This window comes from Trichechus manatus, unplaced genomic scaffold, assembly GCF_000243295.1.
Source record: "Trichechus manatus latirostris isolate Lorelei unplaced genomic scaffold, TriManLat1.0 scaffold00003, whole genome shotgun sequence".
Lineage (NCBI taxonomy): Eukaryota > Metazoa > Chordata > Mammalia > Sirenia > Trichechidae > Trichechus > Trichechus manatus.
This window is the reverse complement of record NW_004443939.1, coordinates 13439166-13453136: the sequence shown is the minus strand read 5'-3', so window position 1 is coordinate 13453136 and position 13971 is coordinate 13439166. Positions and strand designations below refer to the sequence as shown.

The 13971-nt window shown below is 39.3% G+C and overlaps 1 protein-coding gene across 5 annotated transcripts in view; it reads right to left on the bottom strand.

Moving 5' to 3' along the window:
* SGIP1 (SH3GL interacting endocytic adaptor 1) overlaps positions 1-13971 on the bottom strand; it is a 266382-nt gene that overhangs the window by 68180 nt on the left and 184231 nt on the right. For 4 of the 5 annotated variants that reach the window (XM_012555361.1, XM_012555357.2, XM_012555353.2 and 1 more), the window contains 2 exons: positions 13453-13545; positions 7423-7497 (listed from right to left, as the gene is read on the bottom strand). In XM_012555361.1, the coding sequence (XP_012410815.1) occupies positions 7423-7497; positions 13453-13545 (168 nt within the window). Of the gene's footprint in view, positions 1-4581; positions 5101-7422; positions 7498-13452; positions 13546-13971 lie in introns of all 5 variants that reach the window. The other variant, XM_004369029.3, reaches the window with a different exon arrangement.

The following is a 13971-nucleotide window of genomic DNA, read 5'->3' as shown; positions in this document are numbered from 1 at the left end:
ATTGATTTAATCAATTTGTTGTGCAGTTAGGAAGTCACTAACAGGGTGTTTGAGAAGCAAGAGGACATGTCAGTGAAACACTGCATGACTGAACCCTGAGGTTCAGCAGAGGATGTTCAGGGCCTGAGGAGTATTTCGCAACAGAATGAAGACTTCAGATGCTTTTGTGAGATCACACGACTGTTTCCTGTTTTAAGAGTCTAGATGGCTATTATTTGTGCCTCTCTATCCTCACTATCCCATCTTCAGTTATACTTTCATTCTTCCCCTCAAGCAGGGTTTATTCCCAAGGACAACGCCGGAAAATAAGTTCAACAACATTACTGTTCAAAGTTTAACTTAAAAAAACAAAAAATCACATGTACATTAACTGAACTTTGTGATTTCAAAAATTTGGCACACTTCGACATGCTCTCAATCCATTCACTGCTCTCAGGTTGAGGCTCCATCATACTTACTTTGGTAACCCCTGAGAACCACATAACTTTGGCTTCAACTTTCACCTCTCATCTTCTACACGTATGTGGGAAGCAGGTAGAGGGGCAGGGGGCAGTTAAGGAGGCTAGGAAGAAGTGGTAAAGGCATAGGCTATGGAACGCAACAGATTTAGTGTCAGATTTTGGTTCTGCCATTTATTAGCTTTGTGATCATGGCCAAATTCCCTCTTTGAGCCTTAACTTCCTTATCTGCCAAACGAGGCTAATACACCACAAGGTTGTTAATAGAAGAGAGTGAATTAAGTAAAGAACTAAGCAGCCTTCCCAAACTGTGTTCTTTAGAACATAATTACACCATTTAAAAGTATCAAATGTGTGTGGGACGGGCTACATACTATGTCTCGTTTCAGAGAGTAGCATATGGAAAGTCCTAAAACAGTGCTGTCCAACAGAGCTTTCTGTGATGATGGAACTGTTCTAGAATTGTGCTGTCCCATCAGATAGCTGCTAGCCACATTTGGCCATTGAGCACTTGAATTGTGGCGAATGTGACTGAGGAAATGGATTTTTACTTTTAGTTAATTTTAATTCATTACAATGACAATTAAAACAGCCATGTGTGGTTAGTGGCTACCGTATTGGACAGGGCAGCTCTAAACAGACTTGTAGTTAGAAAATTGTTGCTGTTGTTGCTAGTTGCCATCGAGTCAATTCTGACTCATGGCGACCTCATGCGTGTCAGAGTAGAACTGCTCCATAGAGTTTTTAAGGCTTTAACCTTTTGGAAGCAGATTGCCAGGCCTGTCCTCCAAGTTGCCTCTGGGTGGGTTTATTTGGTTAATTCAACCCTGTATAGCTCAAACTTATTTGCTTATGAGTGAAAATGTGTGTGTATAACACCTATTTAATATTGTTTTAGTTTCTCAAATTGGAAAATGTTGCACTGAATATTCTATCTCTATTATCACATATCTTTCCCTGCCCCCCAAACTTGTTGCAAACCAATAAAGTTCTTCTCATCCCTGGTACACAACCCACATGGGAAAAGTGCAGCCTTTGCCAAGAATCAGAGTCTGCATTCCAGTAAAGCAACATTCTGGCCAAACAAGGTGTGTATAACATTTTGCCATAAGGAAATTAAAGTTCTTAAGAGCAAATTCTTAACTTCCGACTGTCTTTTAGCAGCAGCTAACTCTTCTCATTCACAAACCTGTAGGTACTGTCTACACTTGGTCAGTGACAGTCACCTTGCTGTGAATGAAAGTTGAAAAATAAGCACAATGCTATCCAGTTAAACATCACTTGAGGAGTAAAGGAAAAGTTAGTCCCATCAGGCTACATATTATAAAAAGTAGATAGTTAAAAGGCATTGCTAATTGTTATGGATTGAATTGTGTCCCCCCAAAATATGTGTTGTAAATCTTAACCTCTGTGCCTGTGGTTATGAATGCATTTGGGAATGGGTTGTCTTTGTTATGTTAATGAGACAGGGTCAGTATAGGGTATATCTTGAGCCAGTCTCTTTTGAGATATAAAAGAGATTAAACAAGCAAGTGAAAGAAGCAGGGAAGGGGAAGAGAGATGCCAAGTCACAGGAAGATCATCCAGGAGCAGAAGCTCAGAAAACTCAAGGACCTTCCTCTAGAGCCGACAGAGAAAGCCTTGCCCTAGAGCCAGCACCCTGAATTCAGACTTCTAGCCCCCTAAATCTGAGAAAATACATTTCTGTTTGTTAAAGTCATCATCTACTTGTGGTATTTCTGTTATAGCAGCACTAGATAACTAAGACACTAATCTTTAAAACATGAGGCCACAACATATTGTTTTAATCCTAAATTTACATTTTTGCCAGTCTGTGTATGTTTCATCAATAAAAGATTAAGCAGCAAATAAACTGAGACTTAATTAGGGAGATAATGGTGCAAAGTTTTATTTATTCATGGGCTTCACTGGTCTAGTTCAATATCCCACTTAGAAATTCAATCCTTTAATACCAGCAAAGGACAGCTTTTTCCAGCTCAATTATTAAGAATCAATAGTCTTCACTGGTAACATTTTAAGATAATTTCAAATAAGAATATGGTAGTTAAACATTAAAACAAGAAAGCCAAAGCTCCTCTCTTCACTCATTAGATCAGTGGTCAATTAAATTGTGGAAGGTGATGGAGGAAACAGAGGAATAATAAAGCCCATCTCCCACTGATGCTGTTTACTTTGAGAAGAGCATAATGACCCATCGCTGGAGGTAGATAAGCATTCCTGAAAAACCCTGGCCCAGCAAAGAAAGTCCCATAGGAAACACTGGAAGCACATCCCTCTCTTACAACCTGAAGACTAGCTTTCTTTTCTAAAGTAGGGTAGCCAGTTGGAGGTCTGAAGGCTTCACACAGGGGCCATTTACTACCTTTACAAATTAGAAAGGAGTCTTGTGTACCCAAAAAGACCTAAAAAAGCAATAGAGGAATGAACCTGGGTGCTCTAACCTTCTCAAATTATAGAAAGGAGCACACACAGAGGAGCACATTTGGAAAGAAGATTTTGGTGACCTTGTTGATAGCACTTGTGCAGTATAGATAGATGGGTGTCAGTGGTCAAATAAGCTTGAGATTTTTTGTAACTAAACCTTACAAGGGTCCCTGGAGAGCGTAGTGGTTAAGAACACGCCCTAGGGATCAGAAAGGCCTGAGTCTGAATCCCAGGTCTGTCACCTCTAGCTATGTAAACTTGAGAAAATTACTTGACATCTTTGTGCTTCAGTTTTCCTTGTAAAATGGTGGTGGTGGGGGGATAAGAGTTATCCACCACATGGTGTTGTGAAGATGAAATAATGTGCATAAATCACTTAGCATGGTGCCCCGGACAAGAAACTAAAGCAAAATAATGGTGACTGTCACTGACCATTATTGGCAAAATAATGGCCCTGAGAATTCCTGTGGTAAAGAAACATGCCGGTATCAACATAATGCTTCCCAAACATTTCACCATTGAATAGTTCTCTTCTTGTGGGGGTGGGGGGTGGACCGAGAGTACAGGAGCACATCTACTGATGTGAAATATTGGTTTTGTAGTACACAGGGCAGTACACAGAGCCAGCACTGAAAGAGGCTCTATTGAAAGAGGCAGCAATGATGACCGAATATAGAGGCAAATGCCTTTCCTTTCTGTCTCTTCCTAGATCTAAGTAACAAGCCTGGTTGCCTCTTCAAAGCAAATGACAAACAAATAGCAGATGCAACCGCATGGGAGGTGCCTAAACCGAATCCACATGCACAGGAGGGAAGAGACTGGAGGATCTAGCCAGACAAACCTGAGTAACAGTGGAAAAAATGAGACAGAAGAGGATGCACTAGAAAAAATCTTGCCACTTCTTTAGTATGCATGGCAGGTGTTCACATAGTTTCATAATTAGAAAATACAAAATGAAGGTTCACATAAGGAAAAGCAAAAAATCAAATTCAATGTCAAAATTTGCATATGGAGTCCCAAAAGGTGCATTTCTGATAAATCTTTTCCATCACCTGTCCCCATACTTAGAGTTGACATCATAGGCTGATACGCATGCCAAATGGTCAAACTGAGAACAGTGTGGTTTTTGGTAACAGCTTGATTAGGTTGGGGATAAAATAAGGCATCCTCCTTTTGCTTTCCCCTCAAATCTGCATTTCAAACCCTGCTTTTCTTTCAGAAGAAATTAGCATGGTCAACACCACCTCCCCACCACCCCCTCCACCCCCAAATGACCTACAAAGATCTAGGATCCTTGTGAAGGCATCTTGATAAGGAAATCAGACATTAAACATGAAACCCACCCATTGTGAAATTCAGCTTTCTAGAACTTTCTTGAGTTCCAAACAATGACATCACAGCTTGCTTTAAAAATATACACTTCCTAAGTAACTGCAGGATGGGAGGCAGGGCACTCCTAAGGGCTGGGAGTAAGGGGCAGAAAACATCCACAGACTTAGACTATGACTATGAGCATTCGATGGACTAGGACATGCCACAGGGCCACAGGACACCCAAACCGAAGGAGGGATAGCTGAAGCTCTAAAGCCAACTGCCAGGCAGGAGAAGAGTATTGCTCACACTGCAGCAGCCATGGCCATTCTCTGTCACACAAAGCACACCAAACAGTAAGACCTACCACTGGCAGTCCCCGTACCACTGCCGGAGCCAGGTCCAGGGGATGAAACCACAGTCCTGTAGGTGGGTGGTGGTGGGGGAGGCGGAGTTGCTCTCTGTCCCAACCCAAAATCTTTAGGAGATGACATTGTTTCTAAGTAATCATCCTTAATGAAGGTCTGCTCAGCAACTTTCTTCTGGGCTTCTTCTAAATTGAGTGGCGATGGTATATTGCGAGGAGGACCCGGAGGACCGGGAGGACCAGCAGGGCCTGAAGGCCCTGGGAGGGCCGGGGGGCCAGGAGGGCCTGGAGCTGGGGACTCAGCTGGGTTGTCTGATGCCGCTGGTAGGGACATCACCTTTTCCCTTGGAGTCAACTCTGGAGTAACATGTTCCGGGGACGTATCGGAAAAATGGACCCACTTTTCTTCAGTATTAACAGTAACAGACTTGGGGGACAATACTGGCCCAAAAATGCTGTCCAAATCATTGATTGAAGGTAGTTTTTCAATTTTGACCTCTGTGGCTGACTGGTCACTTCCTGTGGTTAAAGTAGTTGATTTTAAACTTTAATTGACTTGGTTAATGTTATTTGTACGAGGGGGAGGAGGCATGATAGCTACAAACATGAGGTAAAGCCTGGCAAATACATGCCTCAGTGGGTATATTTTAGGATGCAAAAATATCTACATTGGATTAGGAGCTGAAGACGAAGGAAGATTTCCATTTTTCTGCTTCCGTTACGTGAGCATCGTTGTTTTATGCTATTATATACCCTTTTGCAAGGTATCCACAGTTAGTTACCTTTAGCATCATTAAAGTGATGAACATGATATGGCTGTCAAAGGCTGCTCACAAGTGGACAACTGTGACATTTTGAGAAGGCAGTGTCAGGCTCACAGAGAAATATAGGCTCTGGAACTGCAAATTCTAAACGGGAGGTCACTTTTGAAAAACTGTCCTACTGAAATATGCACAACACAATGTTTTTTATTTTTGGTATTTTGAATAGTATTTTATAAGAATTGTCTACTGTAGAATATTAAATGAAAATGTTTGATAAACTAATCATAGTATCTGCTGGTTTTAAAAACTATCTCATCATAGTGAGTTGTATATACCAGAAACACAGTACAAAGATGATTTAAAGAGATATTCACACACATATATTTACAAACACACACATACACACCCCACACAACACACATGTAAGTTATTAAGAATACATCTGGTACTTATTAGAGCTGTGATATATCTACCTGTTTAATAGGGAAGAAAATTTTAAAAGCATCTTTATAAATCCTTGTCAAGTCTAACCTGTTAACACCATTGGCATGGCTGGGATGTTTATCTGTCTGAAGTCAATGAAACATAAAAGTCTGTTTTGCCTAAACATTGGAGTCAGCTGTTCTTTTTAATTCATCTCAGGAACAAGAGAAAAAAGTTAAAAACAATCTTCTACAGCTTGGAATAAAATATTTGAGAACAAGTGGCATGTGAGGAACTGTACCTTTTTTTTTCAAAATTGTGATTGTTCAAATTAGGGAAGCCCTGGTAGTGCAGTGGTTAAGAGCTCGGCTGCTAACCAAAAGGTTGGCAGTTTGAATCCACTGGCTGTACCTTGGAAACCCTATGGGGCAGTTTTACTTTGTCCTATAGGCTCGCTATGAGTTGGAATTGACTCCACAGTAACGGTTTTTCTTTTTTTTTAATTCAAATTAGAAATTGTTGCCCAAATAACTGGAAGGCACGGGCAGATGCTTGAAGGAATAGAAGCCACTTTACTGTTAAATAACACTTTGGATATAAGAACTGGCTTAGTATTTCCATATTTCTAGTTTGAAAGGCATTAACCTTCAAGGCTCCAGTGCTACTGATAAGTGGGGTTAGCACTTTGGATGATCCAAAACACTTATAATTTTTTTGCTGGTAGAATTATTTGTATCTAACATAATTTATAGGAATGCAAAGGGACCAAAATGGCTTGAAATTGCGAGCACCATAATTTCCTTATGAGACTTTGCGATGACTCTCTATTGGATTTGACTCAACATAAATTTCTTAGATGACTATGTCTTGCATTTGCTCTTGCTGATAAATACCCCACTCTGTAGCTATCAAACTCACCAGGCTGCATAAATAGCAAAGGATGAAGATGCAATAGAATTCCAAAGGTGATAAAGATCCACATTCTATGAGTCCAGACACATAAAGTAACTATTACTACTTTGACTTCCGAGTTTAATGAGACTAGGCAGATTATAAATTACATGAATACATAGATACGACTCAGACAGAAATCCGGCTAAACACATGCAGCAATTCATTGCCATATTTCATAATCTTTGCATAGCTCTTTGCCATGGGATAATAAATAATTTAATAACTACTGGGGAAAAATTCCCCACCACCCAAGTATGCTGCATATTCGGGTAACCATCTTGTATCTTTAAAGACTAAACAGTTGTAATTCTAGCAAAATTTTTATTGTTCCTCAGAAAAACAATGTACTTTGAGACTTCATCGATCTAGAAATCATTAACATGAGATCCAGTGAAGTGAGGTACTAATTAAACAATGACTTTTCATATTGAGATTTTTTTCTTTTATTTTACATACAAATATGGCTTTCGTTCAACAAAAATAAAAGTGAAATATTAACTGAAAAAGTGATCCTTTTGCGAAACTTGGGAAGTGTTTTAAAATAAATCAGCACAGTAAATTCTAATGGAAGGAAAGATAAACACAAACATTTTAATGTTTAGTCTAGCTTATAGCTTTTGACACTTCAAGGGCATGTTGAGGTCTGGGGCCACTGCTCTGACTGCCACATTATTCCAGAGTAGAAAAGACTAAAGCTTACCTGGTCCAACAGTTAAGGGGGAGCCTGTTCGGGGTGGGGTGGCTGGTACATTTTTAGGAGGCAGTGGTGGAGGTGCTGCAAAGAGAAGACAAGTCCGTGTTATCGCTCACTTACTTCCGAAATTACATTATATACTTTAGATAAGCAGGATTTGGGCTTTCATTGAGATTCCTGATATTGGGACTAGACTACCCATCAATGGTCTAAATTTTTTAAGTTTAAAGGCAAGGGGCTGAAGCAAGACCCATTCAGATTCTTCTGTTGTATGACAATAAGAATTTGTCAAAAGAATATCAAGTAATAACAATAATATTACCATTTTATTCATGCAGTCAATTCATTCATTTGATAAACCTTCAGTGCCAACCAAGTTCCTGTACTAAGAACTAGGGACATAGGCTGAATGAAAACAGCTTCCGCCCTCAAGGAATTCATGACTGAGTAATGAATATCAAGTAAAGAGGCAATTTCAAAGCAGGATATAATGAAGGAAATACAGACATACCTCATTTTATTGTGCTTCACTTTATTATGCTTTGCAGATATTGTGTTTTTTACAAATTGAAGGTTTGTGGCAATTCTGCGTTGAGCAAGCCTAACAGCACCATTTTTCCAACAGCATGTGCTCACTTCGTGTCTCTGTGTCAAATTTTGATAATTCTCTCAGTATTTCAAGCTTTTTCATTATTCTTATATCCGTTATAGTGATCTGTGATCAGTGATCTTTGATATTACTATTGTAGTTGTTTTGGGGCATCATGAACCGAGCCCATATAAAACAGTGAATTTAATTGATAAATGTTGTGTGTGTTCTGATTGCTCCACCAACTGGCAGGTCCCCCAACTCTCTCCCTCTTCTTGGGCCTCCCTATTCCCTGAGACATGACAATATTGAAATCAGGCCAATTAATAACCCTACAATGGCCCCTAAGTGTTCAAGTAAGAGGAAGAGTCACATGTCTCTCACTTTAAATCTAAAGCTAGAAAAAATGATTAAGCTTAGTGAGGAAGGCATGTCAAAAGCCAAGATAGGCCTCTTGCACCAAACAGGTAGCTAAGTTGTGAACGCAAAGGAAAAGTTCTTGAAGGAAATTAAAAGCACTACTCCAGTAAACACAGGAATGATAAGAAAGTGAAACAGCCTTATTGTTGATAGGAGAAAGTTTTAGTGGTTTGGATAGAGAAGATCAAACCAACCACAACATTCCCTTAAGCTAAAGCCTAATTCAGAGAAGGGTCTAACTCACTTCAATTCTGTGAAGGCTGAGAGAGGTGAGGAAGCTGCAGATGAAAAGTTTGAAGCTAGCAGAGGTTGGTTCATGAGGTTTAAGGAAAGAAGCCATCTCCACAACATGTAAGTGCAATGTGAAGCAGCAAATGTTGATGTAGAAGCTGCAGCAAGTTATCCAGAAGATCTAGGTAAGATAATTGATGAAGGTGGATACATTAAACAACATATTTTCAATGTAGATGAAATAGCCTTATATTGGAAGAAGATGCCATCTAGGACTTTCATAGCTAGAGAGGAGAAGTCAATACCTGGCTTCAAAGCTTCATATGAGGGCTGACTCTCTCATTAGGAGCTAATGCAGCTGGTGACTTTAAGTTGAAGCCAGTGCTCATTTACCATTCTGAAAATCCTAGGGTCCTTAAGAATTATGCTAAATCTACTCTGCCTGTGCTCTGTAAATGGAACAACAAAGCCGGGATGACAGCACATCTGTTTAAAGCTTGGTTTACTGAATATTTTAAGCCCACTGTTGAGACCTACTGCTCAGAAAAAAAGATTCCTTTCAAAATATTACTGCTCATTGACAATGCACCTGGTCACCCAAGAGCTCTGATGGAGATGTACAAGGAGATTAATGTTGTTTTCATACCTGCCAACATAACATCCATTCTGCAGCCCATGGATCAAGGAGTTATTTCAATTTTCAAGAAATACTATTTAAGAAATACATTTTGTAAGGCTATAGCTGCCATAGATAGTGATTCTTCTGATGGATCTGGGCAAAGTAAATTGAAAACCTTCTGGAAAAGATTCACCATTCTAGACGCCATTAAGAAAGAACATTCATGACTCATGGGAGGTCAAAATATCAACATAATCAAGAGTTTGGAAGAAGTTGATTCCAACCCTCATGGATGATTTTAAGGGGTTCAAGACTTCAGTGGAGGAAATAACTGCAAATGTGTTGGAAATGGCAAGAGAACTAGAATTAGAAGTGGAGTCTGAAGATGTGACTGAATTGCTGCAATCTCATGATAAAACTTTAACGGATGAGGAGTTGCTTCTTATGGATGAGCAAAGAAAGTGCTTTCTTGAGATGGAATCTATTCCTGGTGAAGATGCTGAGAACATTGTTGAAAGGACAACAAAGGATTTAGAATATTACATAAACTTAGTTGATAAAGCAGTGGCAGGGTTTGAGAGGACTGACTCCAATTTTGAAAGAAGCTCTACTATGGGTAAATGCTATCAAACAGCATCACATGCTACAGAGAAATCTTTCATGAAAGGAAGAGTCAATCAATGCAGCAAATTCACTGTTGTCTTAATTTAAGAAATTGCCACAGTCACCCCAGCTTTCAGCAACCACCACCCTGATCAGTCAGCAGCCTTAACATTAGGCAAAACCCTCCACCAGCAAAAAAATTGCGACTCACTGAAGGCTCAGATGAGGGTTAGCATTTTTCAGCAATAAAGTATTTTTTATTTAAGGTATGTACATTTTTTTTAGACATACGCTATTGCACACTTAATAGACTACTCATTAAAACCCATTGCCATCAAGTCGATTTCAATTCACAATGACCCTATGGGACAGAGTAGATCTGTTCCATAGGGTTTCCAAGGAGCAGCTGGTGGATTCAAACTGCCAACCTTTTGGTTTATAGCCAAGCTCTTAACCCCTGTGTCACCATGGCTCCTAATAGACTACAGTATAGTGTAAGTATAACTTTTATATGTACTGGGAAACCAATAATTCACGTGACTTGCTTTATTGCAGTGGTCTGGAACGGAACTTGCAATAACTCTGAGGTATGCCTGTAACAGGCTGAGTTATAAGAACAGCTAATGTGAGGAGATTTTAATCTCCTCAGAAGATTATTGCCTGCATTGAGTCTGGAAGGATTTCTCAAAGTTATATTCTTTAAATTTTACTCTATTTTTGAAAATGTGAAGCAAAATGATTTGGGTCAAGGAGGAATGAGTAGATTCCTTCAGTAAAAATTACAGCCAAACAAATTTCTGAGGTAGAAAAAGCATCACGTTATGGTCCCTTCCTAAATATTTACCATTCTGAATTGGGCTTGTCACTTTTTGGGCAAAGTTAGGAATTATTATTTCAACAGATATATATTTTTTCTTATTCTGTCCTTAAATGTATATTTTCTTGTCACTGGCCATACTTGATAGATTCAAAGAGCTCACACTTATCTCAAAGCATCCCAAAGTCCAGTCATGAATGTGAACCTGGCTCAATCTTTCATGATCTAGGAGTCCCTTGGTAGTAATGCTGATTGAAAAGTTGGAGGTTCAAGTCCACACAGAGGAACCTTGGAAGAAGTAGATCTGCTTCCAAAAAAATCAGCCACTGAAAACCTATGGAGCATAGCTCTATTCTGCCACACATGGGGTTGCCATGAGTGGGAAACGACGTGATGGCAACTTTTTTTTTTTTTTTTCATAATCTAAAAGCAGAGTGAGTCAGGAGGGCATATAGTAAAAGATCTCTTTCCAGTACCGTCTAACTGCGGAAATTAGGAAGAGCCCCTTTCTGTCATTCCCTCCTTTTTCTGTTTGTCATCTATCTATGTATTATAGAGGGCACCCTGCCATCCACACGAACAGGCATAACTAACAGCTATCACCCTAAAGTACAGAGATGTATGGTTTCTAACCTGAGTTATGAGCCTCTGTAAACTACACCTTAAATGAATCATATTTCCCCACAGAAGTTAAGAGTCAGTCAGGGACTCTGTTCTTGATTAAATATCTCTGTACGCAATTAATCAAGATCATAATCAACAAAATATCATAAAAGCAAATAAAAAGTCATTCAAGTATGATCATTTAAAAGAGCAAAGTTGTACACCATGTATGCAATGAGCAGAATTATACAACACACATCAATTATACAACAGCCTCTGCTGTGCTGTTAAGTGTAATGACAGCCCATAAAACTCTCAACTCGAAAATATTCATACCAAAAAAACCAAACCCATTGCCCTCGAGTTGATTCTGACACATAGTGACTCTATACACAGAGTAGAACTGCCCCACAGGGTTTCCAAGGCTGTAAATCTTTATGGAAGCAGACTGCCACATCTTTCTCCCACAGAGCGGCTTGTGGGTTTGAACTGCCAACCTTTTGGTTAGTAGTCAAATACTTTAACCACTGTGCCACCAGGGATCCTTGAAAATACCAATAGTTGGACTTAAAACCAATACATTATCTACATTAACATTTCATTTGTTTACTTCCTTGGCATTTAGGAAGACTTTTCTAGGAATAATTTGGATATCCCTGGTCTCTAAAGAAAGCTTTTCAAGGAAGTTAAGAGTTTTTTTTCTGGCTTTGCTTCCCAGTAGCAAGGAGAATCATTCAAAATCATGCCACTGGGTTCCAAGTTCTATCAAAATTCATCTTTGAAGGTTCAGAACTTTTAAAAACATGTTGTTGATACTGTTTTTTGAATCCTATTTTATGGGGGAAATATCCTTGGGAAGGCTGGATCACATGGTTTTACAGCAATAATGTTCCCAACTTCTTGACCTTTGATTACAAATCCCTTGGTTAATTTCAACTTTTTTTTTTTTTTTTTTTTGGTGGGGGAGGGCATACCAAAAGGGAAAGCCCTGGGGCTGCTAAGTGGGAAAAGTATTAATTGGTCTGTATGTGAGCCTTAAAATCTCTGGGTGGTGCAAATTGTTAACGTGCTCGGCTGCTAACTGAAAGGTTGGAAGTTTGAGTCTACCCAGATGCACCTTGGAAGAAAGGCCTGGTGATCTACTTCCAAAAAATCAGCTATTGAAAACCCTTTGGATAAGTAGGGCAGCACTCTGTATGATCAACAATGAAATTTTTTTGTTAGTAGATTTATCTACCATAATTTAGAGGAATGTGAAGGCTCTACTTCTACATACATGGAGTCACCATGAGTCAGAGCCGACTCAGTGGCAACTGGTATGTGAACCCCATCTAGTAAAAATAACCTCCATCCTCCAAACACCTTTCTCTGAGATCCAAATCTTCTCTGGGCATTTTAATGAATACACATCTGCTATGGCTGGTCTACCAAAATGAGAATTCAATAAATCCATCAAACTGGTGGCTTGACCAAAATGAGCAATCCATTTAGTCCAAATGGTCCAGCCCACTACAGGTGAAGGGCTATAAAGATCTTTAGAACCTCCTTCCCCAGCCACCCGGGGTGGGAGGCATGCTGGAATAAGCAGGGCTGACAGCCCTACATTGAGATAAATTTGCCATGATCCTGTCTCAGCTTCTGTCTACTATTCAGCCTTGTTTCTTCTGCTCTCCAATTATCCCCCTTTACTCTCAACGCAGCCTTTCTATCCAACGCAGCATCAGCTGTTCTACAGAACTAATAGGGACCATATCTGACTTGTTCACCTTTGCATTGTGTGATAGCTAGTTGGTTCTTTAGCTCATTTGCATCACACTATCTTCATTTTATGTGTGTGTGTGTGTGTGTGTGTGTGTGTGTGTGTATATATATATATAATGAATGAATGACCAAACAGAAATGGGGCATGTGGAACCATGAACCATGATTCAAGGTTAATAATTTTACTTCATTTTATTTTTTTATTCCTGCCTAAATAACCTTCTCTGGGCTCCTTTAACTCTAAAGCCTATTAGAACAACAACCTTTCTTCTTAATATTATGCAGTTCAAATGTTACTTAAGTAGACTTTCTTAGAGTTGCCTAATTTCACTACACAGACAGACAGTAAAATGACTCACTCATTTTTCCAGACAGAACAGACATATAACTTACTTCCAGTGGGAAAAGGTCTTGTTAACTTTGGCGACTCGACACTTGGGTTAATTGATTGGCCTGAACCCCATATCTCAGGCTGATCTATAAGAACTGGAAACACAGAAAGAAAATTTCCCAGGGTAAGTTCAAAACAGAACACTCCCTGGATTTTAGAGCTTAAAATTTCAATTTAAAGTTGAGCATCACAATATTATCTCCCCCCGCCTCTGCACTGGTAAATTAATTTAGGAATGTGCTGCTCCTCATTCTACTCAAGCAGAGAATGAAAATAGGAGTGATATGTGTGTGTAGGGGGGTCTGTGTGTGTAAATATAGCTAAATAAAAACTTCTAAAATACGGCTTCTACATTTTCTTCCTGGTTGATCACTTAAGTGCATTTAAATCAGTAACTGTACTAACTCAGTTTCTGGCACCCATTTGAAAACCAGGCATTAATCTTATGGGCATTTGTTTTGTTGTAAGTTGGTTTGTTTAAATTTTGCCATAAATATGCAGCAGAAATAAAAATACCTGGG